This window comes from Dipodomys merriami, unplaced genomic scaffold, assembly GCF_024711535.1.
Source record: "Dipodomys merriami isolate MVZ:Mamm:240054 unplaced genomic scaffold, mDipMer1.0.p SCAF_14, whole genome shotgun sequence".
NCBI classification, from domain to species: Eukaryota; Metazoa; Chordata; class Mammalia; order Rodentia; family Heteromyidae; genus Dipodomys; species Dipodomys merriami.
In genome coordinates this window covers 2,714,227-2,735,477 of record NW_027202715.1, presented here as the reverse complement: position 1 = coordinate 2,735,477, position 21,251 = coordinate 2,714,227, and the positions used below count along the sequence as shown (strand labels likewise).

General features: G+C 41.0%; 1 protein-coding gene across 11 annotated transcripts in view; it reads left to right on the top strand.

Annotated features, from left to right (window-relative positions):
* Window positions 1-21,251, top strand: part of LOC138825890 (prolyl 4-hydroxylase subunit alpha-1) — a 138,785-nt gene that overhangs the window by 74,459 nt on the left and 43,075 nt on the right. For all 11 annotated transcript variants that reach the window (XM_070020540.1, XM_070020538.1, XM_070020537.1 and 8 more), the window contains 3 exons: window positions 12,624-12,729; window positions 13,955-14,051; window positions 17,709-17,860. In XM_070020540.1, the coding sequence (XP_069876641.1) occupies window positions 12,624-12,729; window positions 13,955-14,051; window positions 17,709-17,860 (355 nt within the window). The remainder of the gene's footprint in view (window positions 1-12,623; window positions 12,730-13,954; window positions 14,052-17,708; window positions 17,861-21,251) is intronic.

Genomic DNA, 21,251 nt, shown 5'->3' with positions numbered 1-21,251 from the left:
GCCCTTGGAATGCTCTTCTTGCTGTGAGATCTTGCATGTATACATATATTTCATTTTGTGCTGGTACTGGGGCTTGAATTCAGGGCCTAGGTGCTGTCCCTTAGCATTTTCCCTCAAGGCTGGCACTCTGCCACTGGAGTCACACTTCTACGTCCAGCTTTTTGCTGGCTAATTGGAGATGCATCTGAGACTTTTTCTGCCTGGACTGGCTTCTAACTGCAATTCTTAGATCTTAAGTCTCCTGAGTAGCTAGGATTATAGGCGTGAACCAGTAGTGCCTTGCCGAATTTTATAATTAAACCATAATGAGGTATGTGTATATAAATACATGAATATGAAACAAGCCAAATAAACTTGTATGCATATAAGTGAAACAAAGATTGTGTTTGTTTTACTTAATGAAATTTGTTTATATATACTGAAGTTATTCTGACATTGGTTTTCCTTTAGTTCCCTAAAGAAACAAGAAATTCAAATTACTCTTTTTTTTTTGGTCCTGGGGTTTGAACTTTGGTCCTGAGCTCTGTCTCTGAGCCTCCCACATGAGCCACAGTGCCACTTCCAGCTTTTTTGAGTAGTTAATTGGAGATACGAGTCTCAGGGGAACTTTTTTTTTTTTTCCAGGGCTGGCTTTGAACTGTAGCCTCCTGAGCAGCTAGGATTACAGGTGTGAGTCACCTGTGCCCAGCCTCAAATTACTTTTATTTAGGCCACACCAGCAATATTTGAATTTGATGTAATGAAAACATTCCTTTTTCAAAAGATTTGCTGAGGGGCTGGGAAGGTGGCTCAGTGGTAGAATGCTTGCCTTGCATGCATGAGGCCCTGGGTTCGATTCCTCAGCACCACATAAGCAGAAAAAGCCAGAAGTGGGGCTGTGGCTCAAGTGGTAGAGCACTAGCCTTGAGCTGAAGAGCTGAGGAACAGCGCCCAAGCCCAGAGTTCAAGCCCCACGACTGACAAAAAAACAAAAACAAGAAAAAAGATTTGATCATTCAGAGGTGATCAATATGACTATTAGTATATTGGCTAAAAATACACTATGGAGATTCATGCTTCTTACATAATTGTCATCAGTGAATGAGTACTATTCTTGGGCTTCCTCTTCCTGCTAGTGCTTTAAGTAAATGTGTCAATGTGTCCATGTTTTAGTGGTTTACAGCTCTCTCACTTAAATAGTATTTTTTACATCAAATTAATATTCTCTAATGCACTGTCTTATTGGACAAATGAGCTCTATTATAAGAGAAAATTGTAACTTAATGGTTTTATTCATATATATATCTACAGTTAACTTCAGCCAGTTTTCTTCCATTGTTTTCTTCCATTGTTTAAACATGTGATAATAAAACACTTTATATTCGTTTGTTTTCCATTGTATAATGTATCTAGTAGATAATATATAAAGAAAAGATGTTTGCTTAGCTCACAATTTTGGCAGTCCAGAAACTTGTCTTCTGTTTGGCTCTAGCAAGGGCCCCCACCCAGGTGAATGGCATCATAGTATGTGTGTGTGTGTTTATGTATGTATATGTATGTGCCTATTTTTTCTTGCCAGTCCCGGGACTTGAACTCATTGCCTGGGCACTGCTTCTGAGTTTCTGAGCCACAGCACCACTGCACCACTTGTAGCTTCTTCTGTGTATGTGGTACTGAGGAATCAAAACTATTCATGCATGCTAGGTAAGCACTCTACCACTAAGCCACATTCCCAGCCCATAAGAATATATTTGAAAGTGATGGTTATATGGTGAGATGGGATGCCAGAAAGATTCATGGGGAAGGCTCATTCTTTTTTTTTTTTTTTTTTCTTTTTGGGTCTGATTGTGGGGCCTGAACTCTGGGCCTGGGCGTTGTTCTTCAGCTCTTCAGCTCAAGGCTAGCACTCTACCACTTGAGCCACAGCGCCAGTTCTGGCTTTTTCTGCTTATGTGGTGCTAAGGAATCGAACCCAGGGCCTCATGCATGCAAGGCAAGCACTCTACCACTGAGCCACCTTCCCAGCCCCTTGTAAGATTCTTTATCTCAGTCCCCAACTTGGTTGCTAAAATAAGTCTTCATGCTTTCTTTTTTTTTTTTTTTTTTGGTCGGTCGTGTAGCTTGAACTCTCAGCCTGGGTGCTGTCCCTGATTTCTACCATTTGAGCTACAGCACCCACTTCTGGCTATTTCTGTGTAATTGGTACTGAGGAATCAAACTCAGGGCCTCATGCATGCGAGGCAAGCACCTTACCACTGAGCCACCTTCCTAGCCCCAGTCTTCATGCTTTCTAACCTTGAATTCTCTGAATTTTAAAGAATGATTATTTCAGTTAAGAAAAATGTTGAAGATCTTTTCTACAACTATTTATAGCTAATAAAAAGAAAGCCGGGCACCGGTGCCTGTAACCCTAGCTACTCCGGAAGGAGGCTGAGATCTGAGGATCGCGGTTCAAAGCCAACCCAGGCAAGGAAAGTCCATGAGACTCTTCAGTTAACCACCAGAAAACTGGAAGAGGTGCTGTGGCTCGAGTGGTAGAGTGCTTGCCTTCAGCTGAAGAGCTGAGGAACAGTGCCCAGGCCCAGAGTTCAAGCCCCATGACCGACCAAAAACAGAAAATAAAAATAAATATACAAAGACTGGACTAATGTTTAATTTTAGAGACACCATCCCAAAGATGTGATTAGTAAGCTTTTATTGCATATTTATTATGTACTGAAAAAATAATTTCTAGAAATCCAGAATGGAAGACAATTAAACATTTTTATGTCTGAGAGCAAATACTGTTTTACATAGACTCAAGATTTCTTGTAACTTTTTCTTACACTTGGTTGTATATTAACTATATTTGCATATCCACTACTTCAAAAAATCAGCATGTATTTATTTGGGACATTATAGCATTACTTTGGTTAACCTTTGTTTTACCCCATTGTTCAAAACACCCTCTGCCATTTTTAAAAAATTCAGACAAGATTTTATTCATATTCAAATGTTGCATAAAGCCATATTTAAGGTTTTAATTTTTAGCAGTCATTTGTTTCAGCTAGCCTCAAAGATATTTTGACAGTAGATCTCAATTTAGCAAGCTTGATATGCCACTGGGCTGCTGTGCAGTGTGCTTTCAAGTCACCAGTTCTGCTGCTTCAATGATGGTTAATATTGCTTTCATTGTTGCTGCTGCTATCACACTACTTCTTTGCTTTTCTTTGTGTTACAGTCTCAGCCACTATATTAATGATAAAAATCAAAAGCAGGCAAGAAAAGGTCTTGAGAGACATTTTCTTCTGCCTAAAGTTATAACATTCAGTGGTAGCACAACTGATCCACAGAGTGAGCTGAGCTTTTGGCTTTTGTCTAATCCTAGCTATTAAAGAGACTGGAGGAATAAGGATTACCATTTGCCACTACAATCTAGCCTGAGTAGGAAAGTCTGTGAGCTTTATCTCCAGTAAGTTATCAGAAAGCCAGAAGTGGTAGAATATTAGCTTTAAGCAAAAAGTAGCTCAGGGACAGTGCCCAGGCCTGAGTTTGAGCCCAAGAACTGGCACAAACACAAAAAACCCTCCTACAAAGTGAGCTAAACAGTCTGCCTATATAGCCACAAAGAGGATGTGCTAAGGACATCTAGCTCAGTTGTGGAAGTCTCTCTTTTTTTGGGGGGGGGGGTCCGGTCGTGGGGCCTGAACTCTGGGCCTGGGTGCTGTCCCTCAGCTCTTCAGCTCAAGGCTAGCACTCTACCACTTGAGCCATAGCGCCACTTCCGGCTTTTTTCTTTTTTCTTATGTGGTGCTGGGAAATGGAACCCAGGGCCTCATGCATGCAAGGTAAGGGCTCTACCACTGAGTCACCTTCCCAGCCCATTGAAGTCTCTTTTTTTTTTTTTTTTTTTGGGTCCGGTCGTGGGGCCTGAACTCTGGACCTGGGCGCTGTCCCTCAGCTCTTCAGCTCAAGGCTAGCGCTCTACCACCTGAGCCACAGCGCCACTTCCGGCTTCTTGCTTATGTGGTGCTGAGGAATCGAACCCAGGGCCTCATGCATGCAAGGCAAGCACTCTACCACTGAGCCACCTTCCCAGCCCCCCATTGAAGTCTCTTTATACAGATGAAGGACTGTGTTTGTACTATAGCAACTCTTGGTGGCGGTCCTTATGCAAATGAAGTAGCCTCAGGCTTTTTTCCTGCATTATTAGGGGAAGTGCTTCCCTCAGGCCTGGGACAAAGTAACTGCTGGGTCATCTGAGTGTGATGAAGTTAGTGATGGCAAAAAGAGTTGGTGTAAGCTGTTGTTGAATAGCTTCCTCCAGATATTCACGGAGTGAGTCTGAAGCAGATGACACTGACATGAGGGCAGTCTACCTGCCTAATTGACAGCCCTTTTCTCAAGGTAGCTAGGCACCTCTTATAGGCTATCAAGTCAGCAGTTAAATTGCCCATCTGCAAGTCTTAACGTATTTACAAAAGCATAACATTAAAATGAATACTTACAATAAAGACTTTTCATTGACATTAACAGTGTTTGAACAGTATTTAATGTTCTAATAATGCTGTCACCTGCCTCAGTGACGTAGGAGAGGTGAATCCTTACTGTCCATGTCACGAGCATTCATACACAGATCTTTGTGCAGAAGGCATACACTTGTGTGTGTATGTGTGAATGAGAGAGAGAGAGAGAGAGAGAGAGAGAGAGAGAGAGAGAGAGAGTAGGAGTGAATAGCTACAGCATACAATGATAGGGAAATAATTTGTTTTTCAGTTAATAGCTTGTCTTTTTTGTTCATGTGTTTAAAGGAGTGGGAACTATATTCTCAGACATGTCTTTGTAGAAAATCTGAAAGGCTGTTGAAAAACAATCTGGTGAATAAATGAGTTTGCAAGGACAGAAGATCAACATACAACCGTCAGTTGTATTTCTAGATAATGGTAACAAAAATGGAAATTGAAACTTCATCTCAATAGCACTACAACCATGAAATACCTAAAGTAACTTCACAAAATACATGTAAGATGTTACAAAACTTGGAAAACAATGTTTTGCAATATTTTGCAGAATTATAAAATACAGTATGTTCATGAATTGAGTGACAGAATTTTAAGATGTCCATTCTTTGATCTGTACATTCAATACAATTTCAGTCTAAATTTCTGACTTCTAATGTAGATATAGATGGGCTATTTGATGATTTGTACCCTCATGCTATTTTTGGTCCTGAATTGAGGCTTGAGATTTCCACTTTTCCAAGTTTTTTTCTTTCTATACCCCTAGAAACACATTTGGTATTAAATCCAGCTATCCTTGCATTCTTTTTTTTTTTTGTTGGCTGTGGGGGCTTGAACTCTGGGCCTGGGCACTGTCCCTCAGCTCTTCAGCTCAAGGCAAGCGCTCTACCACTTGAGCTACAGCGCCACTTCCGATTTTCTGGTGGTTTATTGGAGATAGGAGTCTCAAGGTCTCTCCTGCCCGGGCTGGCTTTGAACCGTGATCCTCAGATCTCAGCCTCCTGAGTAGCTAGGATTACAGGCGTGAGCCACCAGCACCCGGCTATCCTTGCATTCTTGCCCCATGACAAAAGTAACATTTCTTCTATGTCATCTGTTTGCCTGATCTCCTAGGCACTTTATATAAATGATTGCTTTTGGTAGAGTTCTTTTTTTTTTTTTTCCTTGCCAGTTCTGGGCTTGAACTCAGGGCCAGAACTGGCACTGTCCCGAGCTGCTTTTGCCCCAGGCTAGCACTCCACTACTTGAGCCACAGCGCCACTTCTGGCTTTTTCTGTTTATGTGGTACTGAGGAATTGAACCCAGGGCTTCTCATGCATGCTAGGCAAGCACTCTACCACTAAGCCACATTCCTAGCCTAGAATGCTAGCTTTGCGCAAAAAAGTTCAAGAGCAACCACAAAAAAAGTAGAATTAAGTCACATGTATTCATAAACTATATCTTTGATATGGAAATAGCATTTATTGAGTGAATTCTTAGGCAAAAATGTAAAAGTATTATTGAGAAATGTATTTCAGTGGAAAGGAGTGAAATTTATGATAGGGTTAAAAATTGTGAGAATTAGCTGGGCACTCATGCCTGTAATCCTAGCTTTAAAAAGGCTGAGATTTGAGGATCTAGGGTTAAAGCTAGCAGGGACAGACAAATCAGAGAGACTTACCTCAAATTTTAAAAGAGGTGTAGCCAGCTCTCATTGGGGCATAAGTATGATTGGAATTCATGGAATCCAATTTTTTTAAAAAAATGAGTTTTCTGAAGCATTATTTGGAAGAACAGAAATATAATCTAGTTCTGTTAGTATTGCTCTTAGTTGTCTTGGAAAATCCATCCTGCTTAGTTTCAAAATGTATGTCTACTGGTTCTGGGGCTTACACTCAGGGCCTGGGTACTGTCCCTTATCTTTTTTGCTAGGGCTGTTGCTCTACCACTTGAGCTACAGTTCCACTTCTGACTTTTGGGTGGTTAATTGGAGATAGCGACTTGCTTGCCTAAGCTGTCTTTGAATCTCAATCTTCAGGTGTCAGCCTCCTTAGTAGCTAGGTAAGCCTCTGACACCTGTGTGCCTAATATAAATGTGGCACATTGTGATGGCCTGGTTTTGGAACCTGAAGTTATGTGAATCATGAAAATTGTCACATAAAATGGAAACACAGATGTTGGGAGGACCAAGAGTTGATTATGAAATGTATGAGGAAGAATAAGCAAGCTGTGCGTGTGCACGTTCGCACACACACACACACACATACACACATACATTTAGAACAACTATGGAAAGTGAAAAGATTGTTAAAAGGTCCCAGGTATGTCAGTGGCTCACACTTGTAATCCTACCTACTTAGGAGGCTGGGATCTGAGGATCGCAGTTCAAAGCCAGCCCAGGCAAGAAAGTCCCTGAGACTATCTCCAATTAACCACCAGAAAACCGGAAGTGGTGCTGTGGCTCAAGTGGTAGAGTGCTCGCCTTGAGCTGAAGAGCTGAGGGACAACGCCCAGGTCCAGAGTTCAAGCCCCATGATTGACCAAAAAAAAAAAAAGGTCCCTATGAAATTTATTTTGTTGGTCATGAGAGGAGCCTAGCCCTGTGAAAAAATTAAAAAAACCTTTTTATTAAGGTGTTGTACAGAGGGCTTGCTATCTCATAAGTCAGATAATGAGTACATTTCTTTTTTTGGACAGTGTCACTCCTTCTCTTTCTCCCAGTTTCCCTCTCTTGTCCCTGCCCACCAGTTGCATAGTTCATTTTCCTGTGGAAATTTTTTAATGTCTGAGAAAGTTTAGAATATCAAGCATTCTTGAGTCTCCCTTATTAATTTTTAGATGATTTGTCTGGAAAAGACAGACTTTTTTTTAATGTTGCAACATTTTTCTTGGAAGAAATGTGACTCTGAAAGGATAATAGAATCATTTGCCAAGAGTTCTCTTCTAGTAATTCATTGAATAGCTTGTACTTAAAATTCAATGAACCCTGATAACTCAATACTGGAAATATTTACAATGTAGTAGAACTTATAAAGTCTGTGCCCAGGTTTGATTGACCTATTGAGTTTGTAGAGCTGGATTTTCCTGGAAAAAATGCTGTAGAAAGTTTTGTGTTTGGGTAAATAGTAATTTGGCAACTTAGTTCCCCCCCCCCCCCCCGCCCCTTACCTGAGAACATGTTCTTTAAGATTTCCTTCATGTTCTTTTTTTCTCCTTATAGATTAAAAAAATATAGTGTGTATTGTAAACATTATGTAATATAAGTCAGATAATGAGTACGCTTCAGAATTACATAATGAAGTTCAGTTAACAGATTGACAAATTTGGGCTGGGAAGTTGGCTCAGTGGTAGAGCGCTTGCCTTGCATGCCTGAGGCCCTGGGTTCGATTCCTCAGCACCACATAAGCAAAAAGAAAAAAGCCGGAAGTGGCGTTGTGGCTCAAGTGGTAGAGCGCTAGCCTTGAGCTGAAGAGCTGAGGGACAGCATCCAGGCCCAGAGTTCAGGCCCCATGACCAGACCCCCCCACCAAAAAAAAACCAGGCAAATTTATTATCAATTTATTCACAACCTTACAGCACTGAGTTTTATCCCAGTATGTTTATCTTTAATTCTTGTTGGGCTTTCTTTTTTTGGGGGGGGGGTTCGGTTGTGGGGCCTGAACGCTGGGCCTGGGCGCTGTCCCTCAGCTCTTCAGCTCAAGGCTAGCGCTCTACCACTTGAGCCACAGCGCCACTACCAGCTTTTTTTCTTTTTGCTTATGTGGTGCTGAGGAATCGAACACAGGGCCTCATGCATGCAAGGCAAGCGCTCTCCCACTGAGCCACCTTCCCAGCCATCTTGTTGGACTTTCTTTTCTTCTGTTCTTCCTACTTTCTTCCTCTTTCTTTTTCTGTCTGGAATTTGTCTCTTTTAAAGTGGATTACATCTGGGCTGGGAAGGTGGCTCAGTGGTAGAGCGCTTGCCTTGCATGCATGAGGCCCTGGGTTCGATTCCTCAGCACCACATAAGCAAAAAAAAAAAAGTGGATTGCATCTGCTTTGATCCATTTAAATTTTCAATTTTGTTTGAAGATTTAGAACAGGACTTTTCTTCCTTGCCTGGTTTTGAACCAGCCTTCTAAGTAAGATTACAGACATGAGCCACCAGTGCCCTGTCATTATTCCATAATTGTTAGTGTGATGGGCTAAGATGGTATCTTATTTAATTTTTGTTACTGATGACAAGTTTCAGCTTTATTTTGTTTATAGTTCCTCTTTATGAGTTTCTAAATTTGTTGTTGTTGTTTTTTTTCAGTATGAGAGTTTAAACTCAGCCTTGTGTGTAAACTGGCTCCAGCCTCAGAGTTTATAAATTCTTTTTTTTTGGTCCGGTCGTGGGGCCTGAACTCTGGGTGTGGGCGCTATACCTCAGCTCTTCAGCTCAAGGCTAGCGCTCTACCACTTGAGCCACAGCGCCACTTCCGGCTTTTTTCTTTTTGCTTATGTGGTGCTGAGGATTGAACCCAGGGCCTCATGCATGCAAGGCAAGCGCTTTACCACTGAGCCACCTTCCCAGTCCTTCATAAATTCTTTAGCCAATTTATTAGCTTCTTTAGAAGAGTTGTTTTCCATAAATGGTTCCCTAGTTGTAGTTTTTTGATAAGCTTAAATTGTTTTTGTGTGTTTGTCTATCAGGCTTTTGATAGGTTGCTTTCTTTTTTTAAATATTTTTTGTAAAAATGCTGTACAGAGGGGTTACAATTATATGAGTAGGGCAATGAGTACATTTTGTAGGGAGCATTGCTACCTCCTCCTTTGTTTTCCACCTGCCATCCCTTCCCTCCCAACCTCCCCCTTTTTTTTTTTTTTTTTTGCCGGTCGTGGGGCCTGTACTTTGGGCCTGGGCGCTGTCCCTCAGCTCTTCAGCTCAAGGCTAGTGCTCTACCACTTGAACCACAGTGCCACCTGCGGCTTTTTCTGCTTATGTGGTGCTGAGGAATCGAACCCAGGGCCTCATGCATGCAAGGCAAGCACTCTGCCACTGAGCCACCTTCCCAGCCCTGCTTTCTTATAACTTTTAAAATTCCTTGCTTTTAGATATCCGGTAACTTTTGTTGTTCGATCATTTTTTAACCTGGGCTGGAGGTGTGGCTGTAGTGGTAGAATGCCTCCATGGCAAACAGGAAGCCCTGAGTTCAAACCCCAGTACTCACTTCTGGGGGGGAAAAAGATTGAAAAATGCTTAATCTTGCAGAATTTATTTCAAAAACATTTATTTCAAAGCATATTTATTCATCTGAATAACAGTTGGACTATCAGTCTTAAATGAAATTCTCAAATTAATGTATTAGAAAAATGTCACCTGAAGCTGCCTTTTAAAATATTTTTGTAAGCTTATAGTTCTTGATTCATTGTGAGGTTTAAGAACAAAGGTGAGAGACTCTTTTGTGACAGTGTATTTTAGCAGTAAAGAAATAACCTTATCTGGGAAATCTGAACTGATTAGAACTAAAAGTTTAGGCAGCATTTGTGATCAGCATTTTGTTAGTATAGTGAAAGTATATTTTCTGGAAGTAGTATTCATTCATGAAGAAAATTATGGCAGAGATCTATTGCAGCAGTGAAAAAATTCTTGACTCTTCAGTCTAGGGTTTTTTGCAAAGGGCTTTTGCTTTGGCAGGCATCTTAGAGAGGAAGTGTCTGCATCTGCTGCATTCTAGAAGCCTTCTCCAAAACTACTGTAAGGTAGCCAAGAAAGCAGTGTATTTCACTACTGTGCAGTTTTAGAAGTATCTGGAAACAGCAACCTTGAGGGAGGAGATTTAGGAGTTCTTCTAGAATGTCATCACATGGTGATCTATTTTTTGAGATTCAAGTTAGGGGGAAAGTGAGGTTATTTTCCAGTTGTTGTGGAACAGAACTTTCCCTTTGGCCTGCATTGAGCCTGTTGGTTTAAGTGAAGTCATATAGGAAGAATCAGGTGCCTGCACAGAGGAACAAGGTGGCAAGCCCAAGTAACCAATGGAAGTGTCTGTTATTGGGGCAGATTATACTGTAATAGTAACTTACTGTCTTGTAAGAGGAGCACAATAAGAATGTTAGCAGTTGGGCTGGGATGGTGGCTCAGTGGTAGAGTGCTTGCCTCGCATGCATGAGGCCCTGGGTTCAATTCCTCAGCACCACATAAGCAAAAGAAAAAAGCCGGAAGTGGCGCTATGGCTCAAGTGGTAGAGCGCTAGCCTTGAGCTGAAGAGCTGAGGGACAGTGCCCAGGCCCAGATTTCAGGCTCCATGACTGGACCCCCCCCCAAAAAAAAAAAAAAGAATGTTAGCAGTTTTAGCTGGGTGCCAGTGGCTCACGCCTGTAATCTTAGCTACTCAGGAGGCTGAGATCTGAGGTTCAAAGCCAGCCCAGCAGGAAAATCCATGAGACTCATCTCCAGTTAGTCATGAAAACCAGAAGTGGTGCTGTGGCTCAATGTGGTAGAATGCTAGCCTTGAGCAAAAATGCTCAGGGATAGCACCCAGGCTGTGAGTTCAAGCCCCAGGACCAACAACAACAACAAAAGGCAGCAGAAATCAAGATAAAGCCTTTCTGTGGTTTAGTTGACATATTTCCATAAAGAATCCTCACTAGAAAATTCCATTACCAGGGACAGAAAGAGCAAAAGGACAGAAGGGCTTTGCTACCAGTAAAGAGAAAAGGGAAAGGAAAAAGCCAGACTTGATGGCTCAAGCCTGTAGTCTTAGCTGCTTGGAAGTGGAGATTGAGGTTTGAGGCCAGTCTGGACATAATCTTTTTTTTTTTTGTTGTTGTTGTTGTGGGGCTTGAACTCTGAGCCTGGGTGCTGTCCCTCAGCTCAAGGTGAGAGCTCTACTATTTGAACCACAGTGCCACTTCCGGGTTTCTGGTGGTTAATTGGAGATAAGAGTCTAATGGACTTCCCTGTCCTGGCTGGCTTTGAACCACGATCCTCAGATCTCAGCTCCTGAGTAGCTAGGATTACACGTATGAGCCACTGGCACCGGCTACATAAAAGTTCTTGAGACTCCTCAACTAGTAGCTGGGTGTGATGGTGGGAAGCACAATGGCAAAGGGAAGCATAAATAAGATAGTAGTTCAGGCCAACCTGTGCACAAAGTGAGACCCTATCTTAAAAATAATCAATATGATGGGAGGAAGGGATGGTAGGGGAAAAACAAAGGAGGTAACAATGCTTGATAGGAAATGTACTCATTACCTTGCTCATGTAACTAACACCTCTGTACAGTATTTTTACAATTAAAAAAAGTATTAAAAATAAAACGAAAAGTGACTAGCAGAATGACTCAAGTGGTAAAGTACCTTCTTAGTAAGCATGAGGCTCTGAGATCAAACCTTAGTACTACCCCTCTCAAGAAATAGCATCATTGAGATACAATTCATATACCCATTTAGTGTAACTGATTCAATACTTTCTCAAAGATTAACCATTGGTCAACTCAGTTGTAGAACATTTTCAGATTTCATCTCAAAATCTTCAACCATTAATTAAATTTATTCAACCATATAGAGGAAAGATGATATAAGTTAGGACTTTTAAGGATTAATCAGAAAGCTCTGAATTTTTTTTTTTTTTGTCAGTTGTGGGGCCTTAACTCTGGGCCTGGGCGCTGTTCCCTTAGCTCTTCACCTCAAGGCTAGCACTCTACCACTTGAGCCATAGCGCCACTTCTAGCTTTGTCTGCTTATGTGGTGCTGAGGAATCAAACCCAGGGCCTCATGCATGCAAGGCTAGTGCTCTACCACTGAGCTACCTTCCCAGCCCTACCTAAGCTTCTTGAGCCACAGCTCCTCTTCTGGCTTTTTTGTAGTTTATTTGAGATAAGAGTCTCACAGAGTTTCCTGCCCAGGCTGGCCCAGTTCTCAGCCTCCTGAGCAGCTAGGATTATGCCTAACTGGGTTGACTTTATTTTTAAGCATAAGTTTTCCAGTAGTAACAAACGTTCATTTTTCTCTGCCAAAAGCATCAAAGTAGTATTCTATATGAAAACTAAGAAGTTAACTATAGAATTATTAAACAGCTTTTACAGATTAACATCAGTTCAATTGGCAACCTTGGAGCCTAACTTTCTTTTTGTTCCTGGGAATTAGTAGGTAGCCATTCCTTTTTTTTTTTTTTCCCTAATAGCTATATTTTTCTTGTAGGTGTGTGAACCTGTAAACTTTGTCTTCAAGATGATTTGGTATATTGTACTTGTTGGGACACTACTTCCCAAGTCTTTGGCTCATCCAGGATTTTTTACTTCAATTGGTAAGTATTAGCTAGTTTTTGATTTGTACTGTTTTGCATTATAAAATGTTAAATTTTTAGTATTTTTACATCAGTGAAAACATGAGTAATCCCATAGTTTACTTTATGTTCATCTAAAAGGGTCATCATATATATATTATATATATATATATATATTTGTTTTGTTTCTCTTTATATTATTTTTAAAATGTTTTGTTTTTAAGTTTGTTATTTTAAAATGATGCTGTTTGGAAACTTAAGAAAATTTAGAAAAGCATACAGAAGAAATTCCCTGATTAATATGTCTAGCAAAAATATTCTAAACTTTTTTTTTTTTTTTTTTTTGCCAGTCCTGGGGTTTGAACTCTGGGCCTGGGCTCTCCCTGAACTTCTTTTGCTCAAGGCTAGTGCTCTATCACTTGAGCCACAGCACCACTTCAGGCTTTTTCTGAGTAGTTTATTGGAAATAAGAGTCTCTTGGACTTTTCTGCCCAGGCTGGCCTTGAACCATGATCCTCAGATCTCAACCTCCTGAGTAGTTGGGATTACATGAATGAGCCACCATTGCCTGGCCTAAACATTGTTTTCTAACATGCTTTTTCCATTTAAGAATTCATTGTGATCCAGGTGTTGTGGCTCATACTTGTAATCCTAGCTACTCAAGAGGCTAAGATCTGAGGATTTTGGTTCAAAGTCAGCCCAGGTAGACAGATCCCCAAGACTCTTATCTCCTATTAACCAGAAAAAAAGCCAGAAGTGGATGTGTGGCTTAAGTGGTAAAGCACCAGCTTTGGCCAGAAAAAGCCAAGTTGAGAGCACAAGGCCCTGAGTTGAACACTCTAGCTTAAAAATTAGAATTGGAACACATGATCAGAGAAGTTTTGGCTTTCAGTTATTTCCTCCCATAGGATGAAACATTCTCAATTGTTCTTATTTTACAATGATTGTGTATATATACATATGTGTGTGTGTGTGTGTGTGTGTGTGTGTGTGTGTGTACATTTGTTGTTTGTTTTTTGCCAGTCCTGGGGCTTAAGCTTAGGGCCTGGGAACTGTCCTTGAGCTTTTGTTGCTCAAGGCTAGCACTCTACCAGTTTGATCCATAGCACCACTTCTGGCTTTTTCTGTGTATAAGGTACTGAGGAATCAAACCCAGGGCTTCATTTATGCTAGGCAAGCACTCTACCACTAAGCTAGCCCTGACTATGAATATTTTGATAACCTTCTTCCTTTCTTTCCCTTATAGGTCAGATGACTGATTTGATTCATACTGAGAAAGATCTGGTGACTTCTTTAAAAGATTATATTAAGGCAGAAGAGAACAAGTTAGAGCAAATAAAGAAGTAAGTAATACATATTTTACTTATTGTGATTCTGATCTACTTGGGAAAATATGTGTGTGTCTCTGTGTGTATGTGTCTCTGTGTGTGTGTATTAGCTAAAACATTCTTTGAGGAGAAATGAAAGTAATTTGTCAGTCTTACAAAATCAATTGTCTAAAAAAAAACAAAATCAATTGTCTAAAACAAGAACATAGACAGCACCATCCTAAGCCTAGGCCAGGAATCATGTATGTCTTAGTGACAAAAACATCTTAGGGGAGGAGAGAGAGATTTTTGGCCCACAGATTTAGATTCAGTCCATCATGGGTGGAAGGACTCAGAAGAGCAGAACAGCTCACATCACATCCCTCAGGAGACAAGAGTGCCTCTACTACTTGCCTCACACTTTTCCACTTTTACTCCATCTACAACCTTAACCTATGGTATGGTGCTGTCCAAATCCAGAGTAAGTCTTCTTTTTTTTTTTTTTTACCAGTCCTGGCACTTGAACTCATGACCTAGGCACTGTCCCTGAGCCTCTCTGTCCTCAAGGCTAATACTCTACCACTTGAGCCAGAGCACCTCTTCTGGCTTTTTCTGTTTATGTGGTACTGAGGAATTGAACCCAGGGCATGTTAGGCAAGCACTCTACCTCTAAGCCACATTCCCAGCCATTCCTCTCTAAATCATCTCTGGAAATTGTCTCACAAACATACCCAGAGGTGTGCTTTACTAATCTCTTAAGGATTCTCAGTTTAATCAAGTTGACAGTCAAGATATAATGTTGTAATTATGACCTTCAAAGAGCAAGATAGTCCATCGAGGCATAGTTAAAGACAACAAAAAATGGGGCTTGGAAGATGGCTTAGTGGTAGAGTGCTTGCCTTACATGCATGAGGCCCTGGGTTTGATTCCTTAGCATCACATAAGCAGAAAAAGCTAGAAGTGGCACTGTGGCTGAAGTGATAGGGTGCTAGTCTTGAGCTGAAGAACTGAGGGATAGCACTCAGGCCCAGACCAAAAAAAAAAATTGTTTACACTATTTACATCAGAAAAGCAGCCTGCGACTACCTTGTCCTGGGCTAGATACCCAGAACCAAGAGCAGCCTCTTCCACCAAACCTCCAAGCCGCCAATGGGCAGCCCCGACCTTTATTAGTTGGTCTGCAAACCTCCAACCCCAGACCTTCAAAGCTCCAAAGGGGAAGGCTTCTTCTTTTCTTTCCTTCCTCCTCCTCTGCAGGCCTCTCCACTCTCTACAGGCCTGCCCTGCTCTGCTCTGGTAGACGCCTCTCTAGAAGAATGTCCCAAATGGCCTCTTGAGGTGGCTCCAAATTAACTCCCCAGGCCTGCCCTGTTCCAGTAGGCACCTCTTGCCTTCTTTCCCTCTACCTGCTGTCTCTCTCTCTCCACCTTCTGTCTCTCTACCCCTGTGTCTCTCTCTCCATCCCACTGCTCAGAACACGCAGCCTATACATAGGACACCAAGCAGTGACATCAGCCTCATCGCGCTGCCCCCTCCAGTGGGCCAGGCCGTGGGCTGCCTGATTATTGGGATCTGGCTGGTTATTACATTGTCAAGGTTAACCATACAATATTTTAAGAACATGGAATAAAATAAGAATATGAACAAATATGAGCAGTTGGCTGACAATTTTTAAAGCGGTACTAATATCTTCTGTCTTCCTATAATCTCCCCAATCTACCTGTCTACTGGAGCATTTTTCCAATTCCACTTATCCTTCCCTCCTAGGGTTCCACTTTGGAGTTTATGGTAATAAATGCAATTGGTAGTATTTAATAGACATAGTTTTTCTGGTGTTAATTTTATTGACTTAGGTTCATAGTCATTTCTGACCTGAGAATTTTTGCCTTTTAATAAGTATCTCAGAATTGAGGCTTTTGTTCTATTTATTTCTAGATTCTGAATGGAAACATTTTTGTATAAACTAAGCTGAGTTCAGTGGCATGTGCTTATACTTCTAGCTACTCAGAAGGCTGGGCAAGAGAATAATTTGTGGACAGCTCGGGCAACATAGCAAGACCTGGTTATTTGAAAAAAAAAAAAAATTGAAGCCAGGTGCTGGTGGCTCATGCCTGTAATCCTAGCTACTTAGGAGGCTGAGATCTGAACATCCTGGTTCAAAGCCAGCTGGGGCAGGAAAGTCTATGAAACTCATCTCCAATTAACTACCAGAAAAACAGAAGTGGTGCTGTAACTTAAGTGGTAGAGTGCTTGCCTTGAGCTAAAGAGCTCAGGGACAGTGCCCAGACCCAGAGTTCAAGCCCCACAACCGACAAAAAAAGGATGGAGGCCATGGTTCAAGTGGCAGAGTGCCCATCTTATAAGCACAAAGCCAAGACTTTAAATCCCAGTTAATGCCCAAATTGATGAGTTTTTAAAATATATAAACCATTTGATTCAAATGAACACTTAATTGAGTTTTAGTTAGGCTAATTTTTAATTTGTAATAGTAAGTTATTTGGTCTGTATGATCTATGGAGAAATTGATTTTTTTAATACTTTAGAGGAATCAGATCTCAAGTTTTATTAAGACAAGGAGGTTCTATTTACTGTAGTCATTGGGAGAAAAAAAATCTTACACTTTGGTTTACCAAGTTAGAGTTTATCCATAGATTTTTCTTTTTTTTTTTTTCTTTTTCTTTTTGTAGTACTGGGGTTTTGGTGTTTAGGATTTTTGTTTGCCAGGCATCATTCTACCACTTGACTCATATTTCCAGCCTTTTCGATCTGATTATTTTAGAGATAAGGTCTCACTTTTTATCTGAAGAGGTCTAAACTGCAGTCCTCCTATTTAGGCTTTCTACTTTAATTTTACTTTAAAAGGAAGTTGTAAGGCGAGCGTGTTGGTGGCTAACACCTGCAATCCTAGCTTCTCAAGAGGCTGACATCTGAAGACCATGGTTCAAAGCCAGCCGGGGCAGCAAAGTCTGTGAACTCTTACCTCTAATTAACAATAAGAAAACCAGAAGTAAAGCTGTAGCTCAAACTGATAGAGCATTAGCCTTGAGCAAAAGAGCTCAGGACAGTACCCAGGCCTTGAGTTCAAATTCTATGACTATTAAAAAAAAACAAAAACAGGGCTGGGAAGGTGGCTCAGTGGTATAGAGCACTTGCCTTGCATGCATGAGGCCTTGGGTTTGATTCCTCAGCACCACATAAGCAAAAAGAAAAAAGTTGGAAGTGGTGCTGTGGCTCAAGTGGTAGAGTACTCGCCTTGAGCTGAAGAGCTGAGGGACAGTGCCCAGGCCCAGAGTTCAGGCCCCACGACCAGACCCCCCCCCCAAAAAAAAACCAAAAAACAAGAAGTCATAGGTATAATTATAATTCACAAGCCTTTAATTTCATCTGTTTTTTATTCTTTTTTTTGGGGGGGGGGTCCGGTTGTGGGGCCTGAACTCTGGGCCTGGGCGCTGTCCCTCAGCTCTTCAGCTCAAGGCTAGCGCTCTACCACTTGAGCCACAGCACCACTTCTGGCTTTTTTCTTTTTGCTTATGTGGTGCTGAGGAATTGAACCCAGGGCCTCAGGCATGCAAGGCAAGTGCTCTACCACTGAGCCAACTTCCCAGCCCTTATCTGTTTTTTTCCCAAGTGTTTTATTCAATTGTGTTTTCCCTTATTAAGTGCATGTTTACTCTATTTTTTTATCTTCTACAGATGGGCAGAGAAGTTAGATCGGCTAACTAGCACAGCAACAAAAGATCCAGAAGGGTTTGTTGGGCATCCTGTAAATGCATTCAAATTAATGAAACGCCTCAACACTGAGTGGAGTGAATTAGAGAATCTGGTTCTCAAGGATATGTCAGATGGTAAGTCTATTTATGAGCCAAAAAAAAAAAAAAAAAAAAAAAAAAAGGCAATATTGCTCCCACCTCTAGCAAAAATGCCAGCTTTTTTTTTTTGGGGGGGGGGTCCAATCGTGGGGCCTGAACTCTGGGCCTGGGTGCTGTCCCTCTGCTCTTCAGCTCAAGGCTAGTGCTCTACCACTTGAGCCACAGCACCACTACCGGCTTTTTTCTTTTTGCTTATGTGGTGCTGAGGAATCGAACCCAGGGCCTCAGGCATGCAAGGCAAGCGCTCAACCACTGAGCCACCTTCCCAGCCCCAAATGCCAGCTTTTTTGATAAATTCAGTTTCTAGTACATAAGTGTTCAGTATTGTTGGGTGCATTTAGTTTGACTAGAATTAATTTGGTCAAGATCCTGAATTCTTTGATTAAAAAAAAGTAATTTCTAGTACTGGTGACTAGCCCTGGTAATATATTTTTTTTAAGTGTAAAGAAGTGAATAGATACTCAGCATATAGTTTCTTAGGGTGAAATGATTTTTATTTTAGATTACTTTTAGTATGCAAAAACTATGTGTGAGTTTTTAGTTTTTATAATATTAATAGTACTATTAATAAAGTAAATTTTCTACCTACTGTTTTGTGTGTATATGTGTGTATGTGTGTATGTATGCTATAGTACGCTATAGTACTCCGGCTTTAACTCAGGGCTTAGGTGCTGTCTTTTAGTTTTTTCAATCAGTGTTTGTGCTCTACAGTTTGAGCCACGTATTCACTACTTGTGGCTTTTTAGAGTCTCACACTTTCTTGCCTTGACTGGCTGTGATCCTTAGACCTCAGCCTGCTGAGTATTATAGGTATTAGCCTATAATACTATCTAGTATTTTGAGTTTAAGATTATTTTATTTAATATAGGCCATAAATTAAAAATCTGAGGCTATGGACATCAATAATGAACAAGTCTAAGTGAAATAACAAAATTGTAGTTGGAATAAATATTGAGGTGTATAGATATTTTACCAACAGACACAGAAAATAGTCTGGAATTTAAAGAAGTAAAGGGATTAGTACAGAGTAGAAGCTTAAATATTTTTTAAATAATAAAGGCACCTTCATTCTATTTCCTTATTCCCCAACCCCAAAGAAAGGAGAAAGCTGAGCTAGCTACAGATTAAATAGTCCCATGAAGCCAGGTGCTGTTGACTCATGTATGTAATCCTAGCTACTCAGGAGGCTGAGATCTGGGGATTGAGGTTCAAAGCCAGCCCAGGCAGGAAAGTCCGTGAAACTCTTAACCTCCAACAAACCACCAGAAAACCGAAATGGCGCTATAGCTCAAGTGGTAGAGTGCTAGCCTTGAGCTAAAGAGCTGAGGGACAGCGCTTAGGCCCAGAGTTCAAGCCCCAGGACCGACAAAAAAGAAAAAACTCCCATGAGTGTTTATCGGTGTTTATTAGCTGTGAAATAAACTATTGTAATTTCCCCATATCTATCATTTTTCATTCTGCAGTTTTGATTAACTACAGTCTAAAAATATTAAATGGAAAATTCCAGTTTATTACAATAACTCTGTGCCTTTTTACCTTTCCTTTTTCCTTTCCTCTTATACTGGTACCAAGGCTTAAACTTAAGGTCTCCTGAACTCTCACATAGCTTTTTTGCTCCTAGCTGGCACTGTGTCACTTGAGCCATATCTCCAATCCAATTCTATGTCTTAAGTAGTGTGATGAACTCTCTTGCTGTCTGCTCTGTCTTGCCTAGGATGGGCATCATTCCTTTGTCCAGAATATCCATATACTATCTGCTACTTGTCACTTAGTAACCTCTGTTATCAGATCATTGTTGCATTGTCATAGTGCATTGTATTCAACTTGAACACAAATGGCCAAAAAGTGTTTAAGTAAAAGGTGAAAGTTCTTAGTTTATTAAGAAATGAAAAATAAGTGATATGCTAAGGTCTGTAGTAAGAATGAATTTTCTAGACCTGAAATTGTGAAAAATAAGAAATTCATTCTAGTTTTAGTTACAAAAGATAGAATTCTACAGTGCATAGAGTTAAGAAAGAAAATACAGGGGGTGGGAATATGGCTTAGTGGTAGAGTACTTGCCTAGCATGTATGAAGCCCTGTGTTCGATTCCTCAATCCAATATACATAGGAAAAGCTGGAAGTGGTGCTGTAGCTCAAGTGGTAGAGCACTAGCCTTGAGCAAAAGAAGCTCAGGGACAGTACCCAGACCTTGAGTTCAAGCCTGAGAACTGGCAAAAAAAGGAAAAGAAAGAAAATACATTAATTTGTGTATGTATAGGAAATACACACATATGTTACATATGTAGTTTATTACCGTGTATACTATTTGGGGAGTTTACAAATGTGTCCTTGTGGGTAAGGGGGATACTACTGTATTATGTATAGGAAAGGAGACCATATAAAGAAAGTAATGGAAAGTACTTGTGAATGCTTTATTGCTGTGAGAGGGAAATAAATACCTGTGATTATTTTCTGTAGTATATAAAACCCTGGCAAGGAGCTGGGAAGGTGGCTCAGTGGTAGAGCGCTTGCCTCACATGCATGAGGCCCTGGGTTCAATTCCTCAGCATTACATAGGCAAAAAAAAAGCCAGAAGTGGTGCTGTGGCTCAAGTGGAAGGGCACTAGCCTTAAGCTGAAGAGCTGAGGGACAGTGCCTATGCCCAGAGTTCTGGCCCCACGACTGGCACAAAACAAAACAAAACAAAGAACCCTGGCAATATTTGTAAGGAAATACACATCTGTCTGTCTGATGTCTTTTTCACTGTACACACTCCTTCCACACACGCAGTCATCTGTTCATTCAGTCATTTATTTATTCAAAAGTAATAACCTACATAGTTCTATTTTTTTTTTTTTTCAGTCATGAGACTTGAACTCTGGGCCTGGGCACCGTCCCTGAGCTCTTCAGCTCCAGTAAGCCATCTGCCACATGAGCCACAGTGCCACTTCGAGTTTTCAGGTGGTTAATTGGAGATAGGAGTCTCATGGACTTTCTTGCCTGGGCTGGCTTTTAACCAGGATCCTCAGATCTCAGCCTCCTGAGGCTAGGATTACAGGTGTGAGCCATGGGTGCCCAGCTTACATAGTTCTTTTTTTTTTTATTGTGAAAATACTGTACAGAGGGGTTACAATTACATGGGCAAGATAATGAGTACATTTCTTATCAAGCATTGTAGCCTCCTCCTTTGTTTCCCCTTCCCATCCCTTTGCATCCTCCCCCTGTGTCCCCCACCAAAGTTGTAGAGTTTGTTTTTCTACATAACGACTTGTACATCTCATTGTTGCAATGGGTCCTCCTGTATCCCTGTTTTAACGATTTGTTTTTTCCCTTCCCCTCCACATATACCAACATCAAATACGGTGAAGGGAGAGGTTATACCATG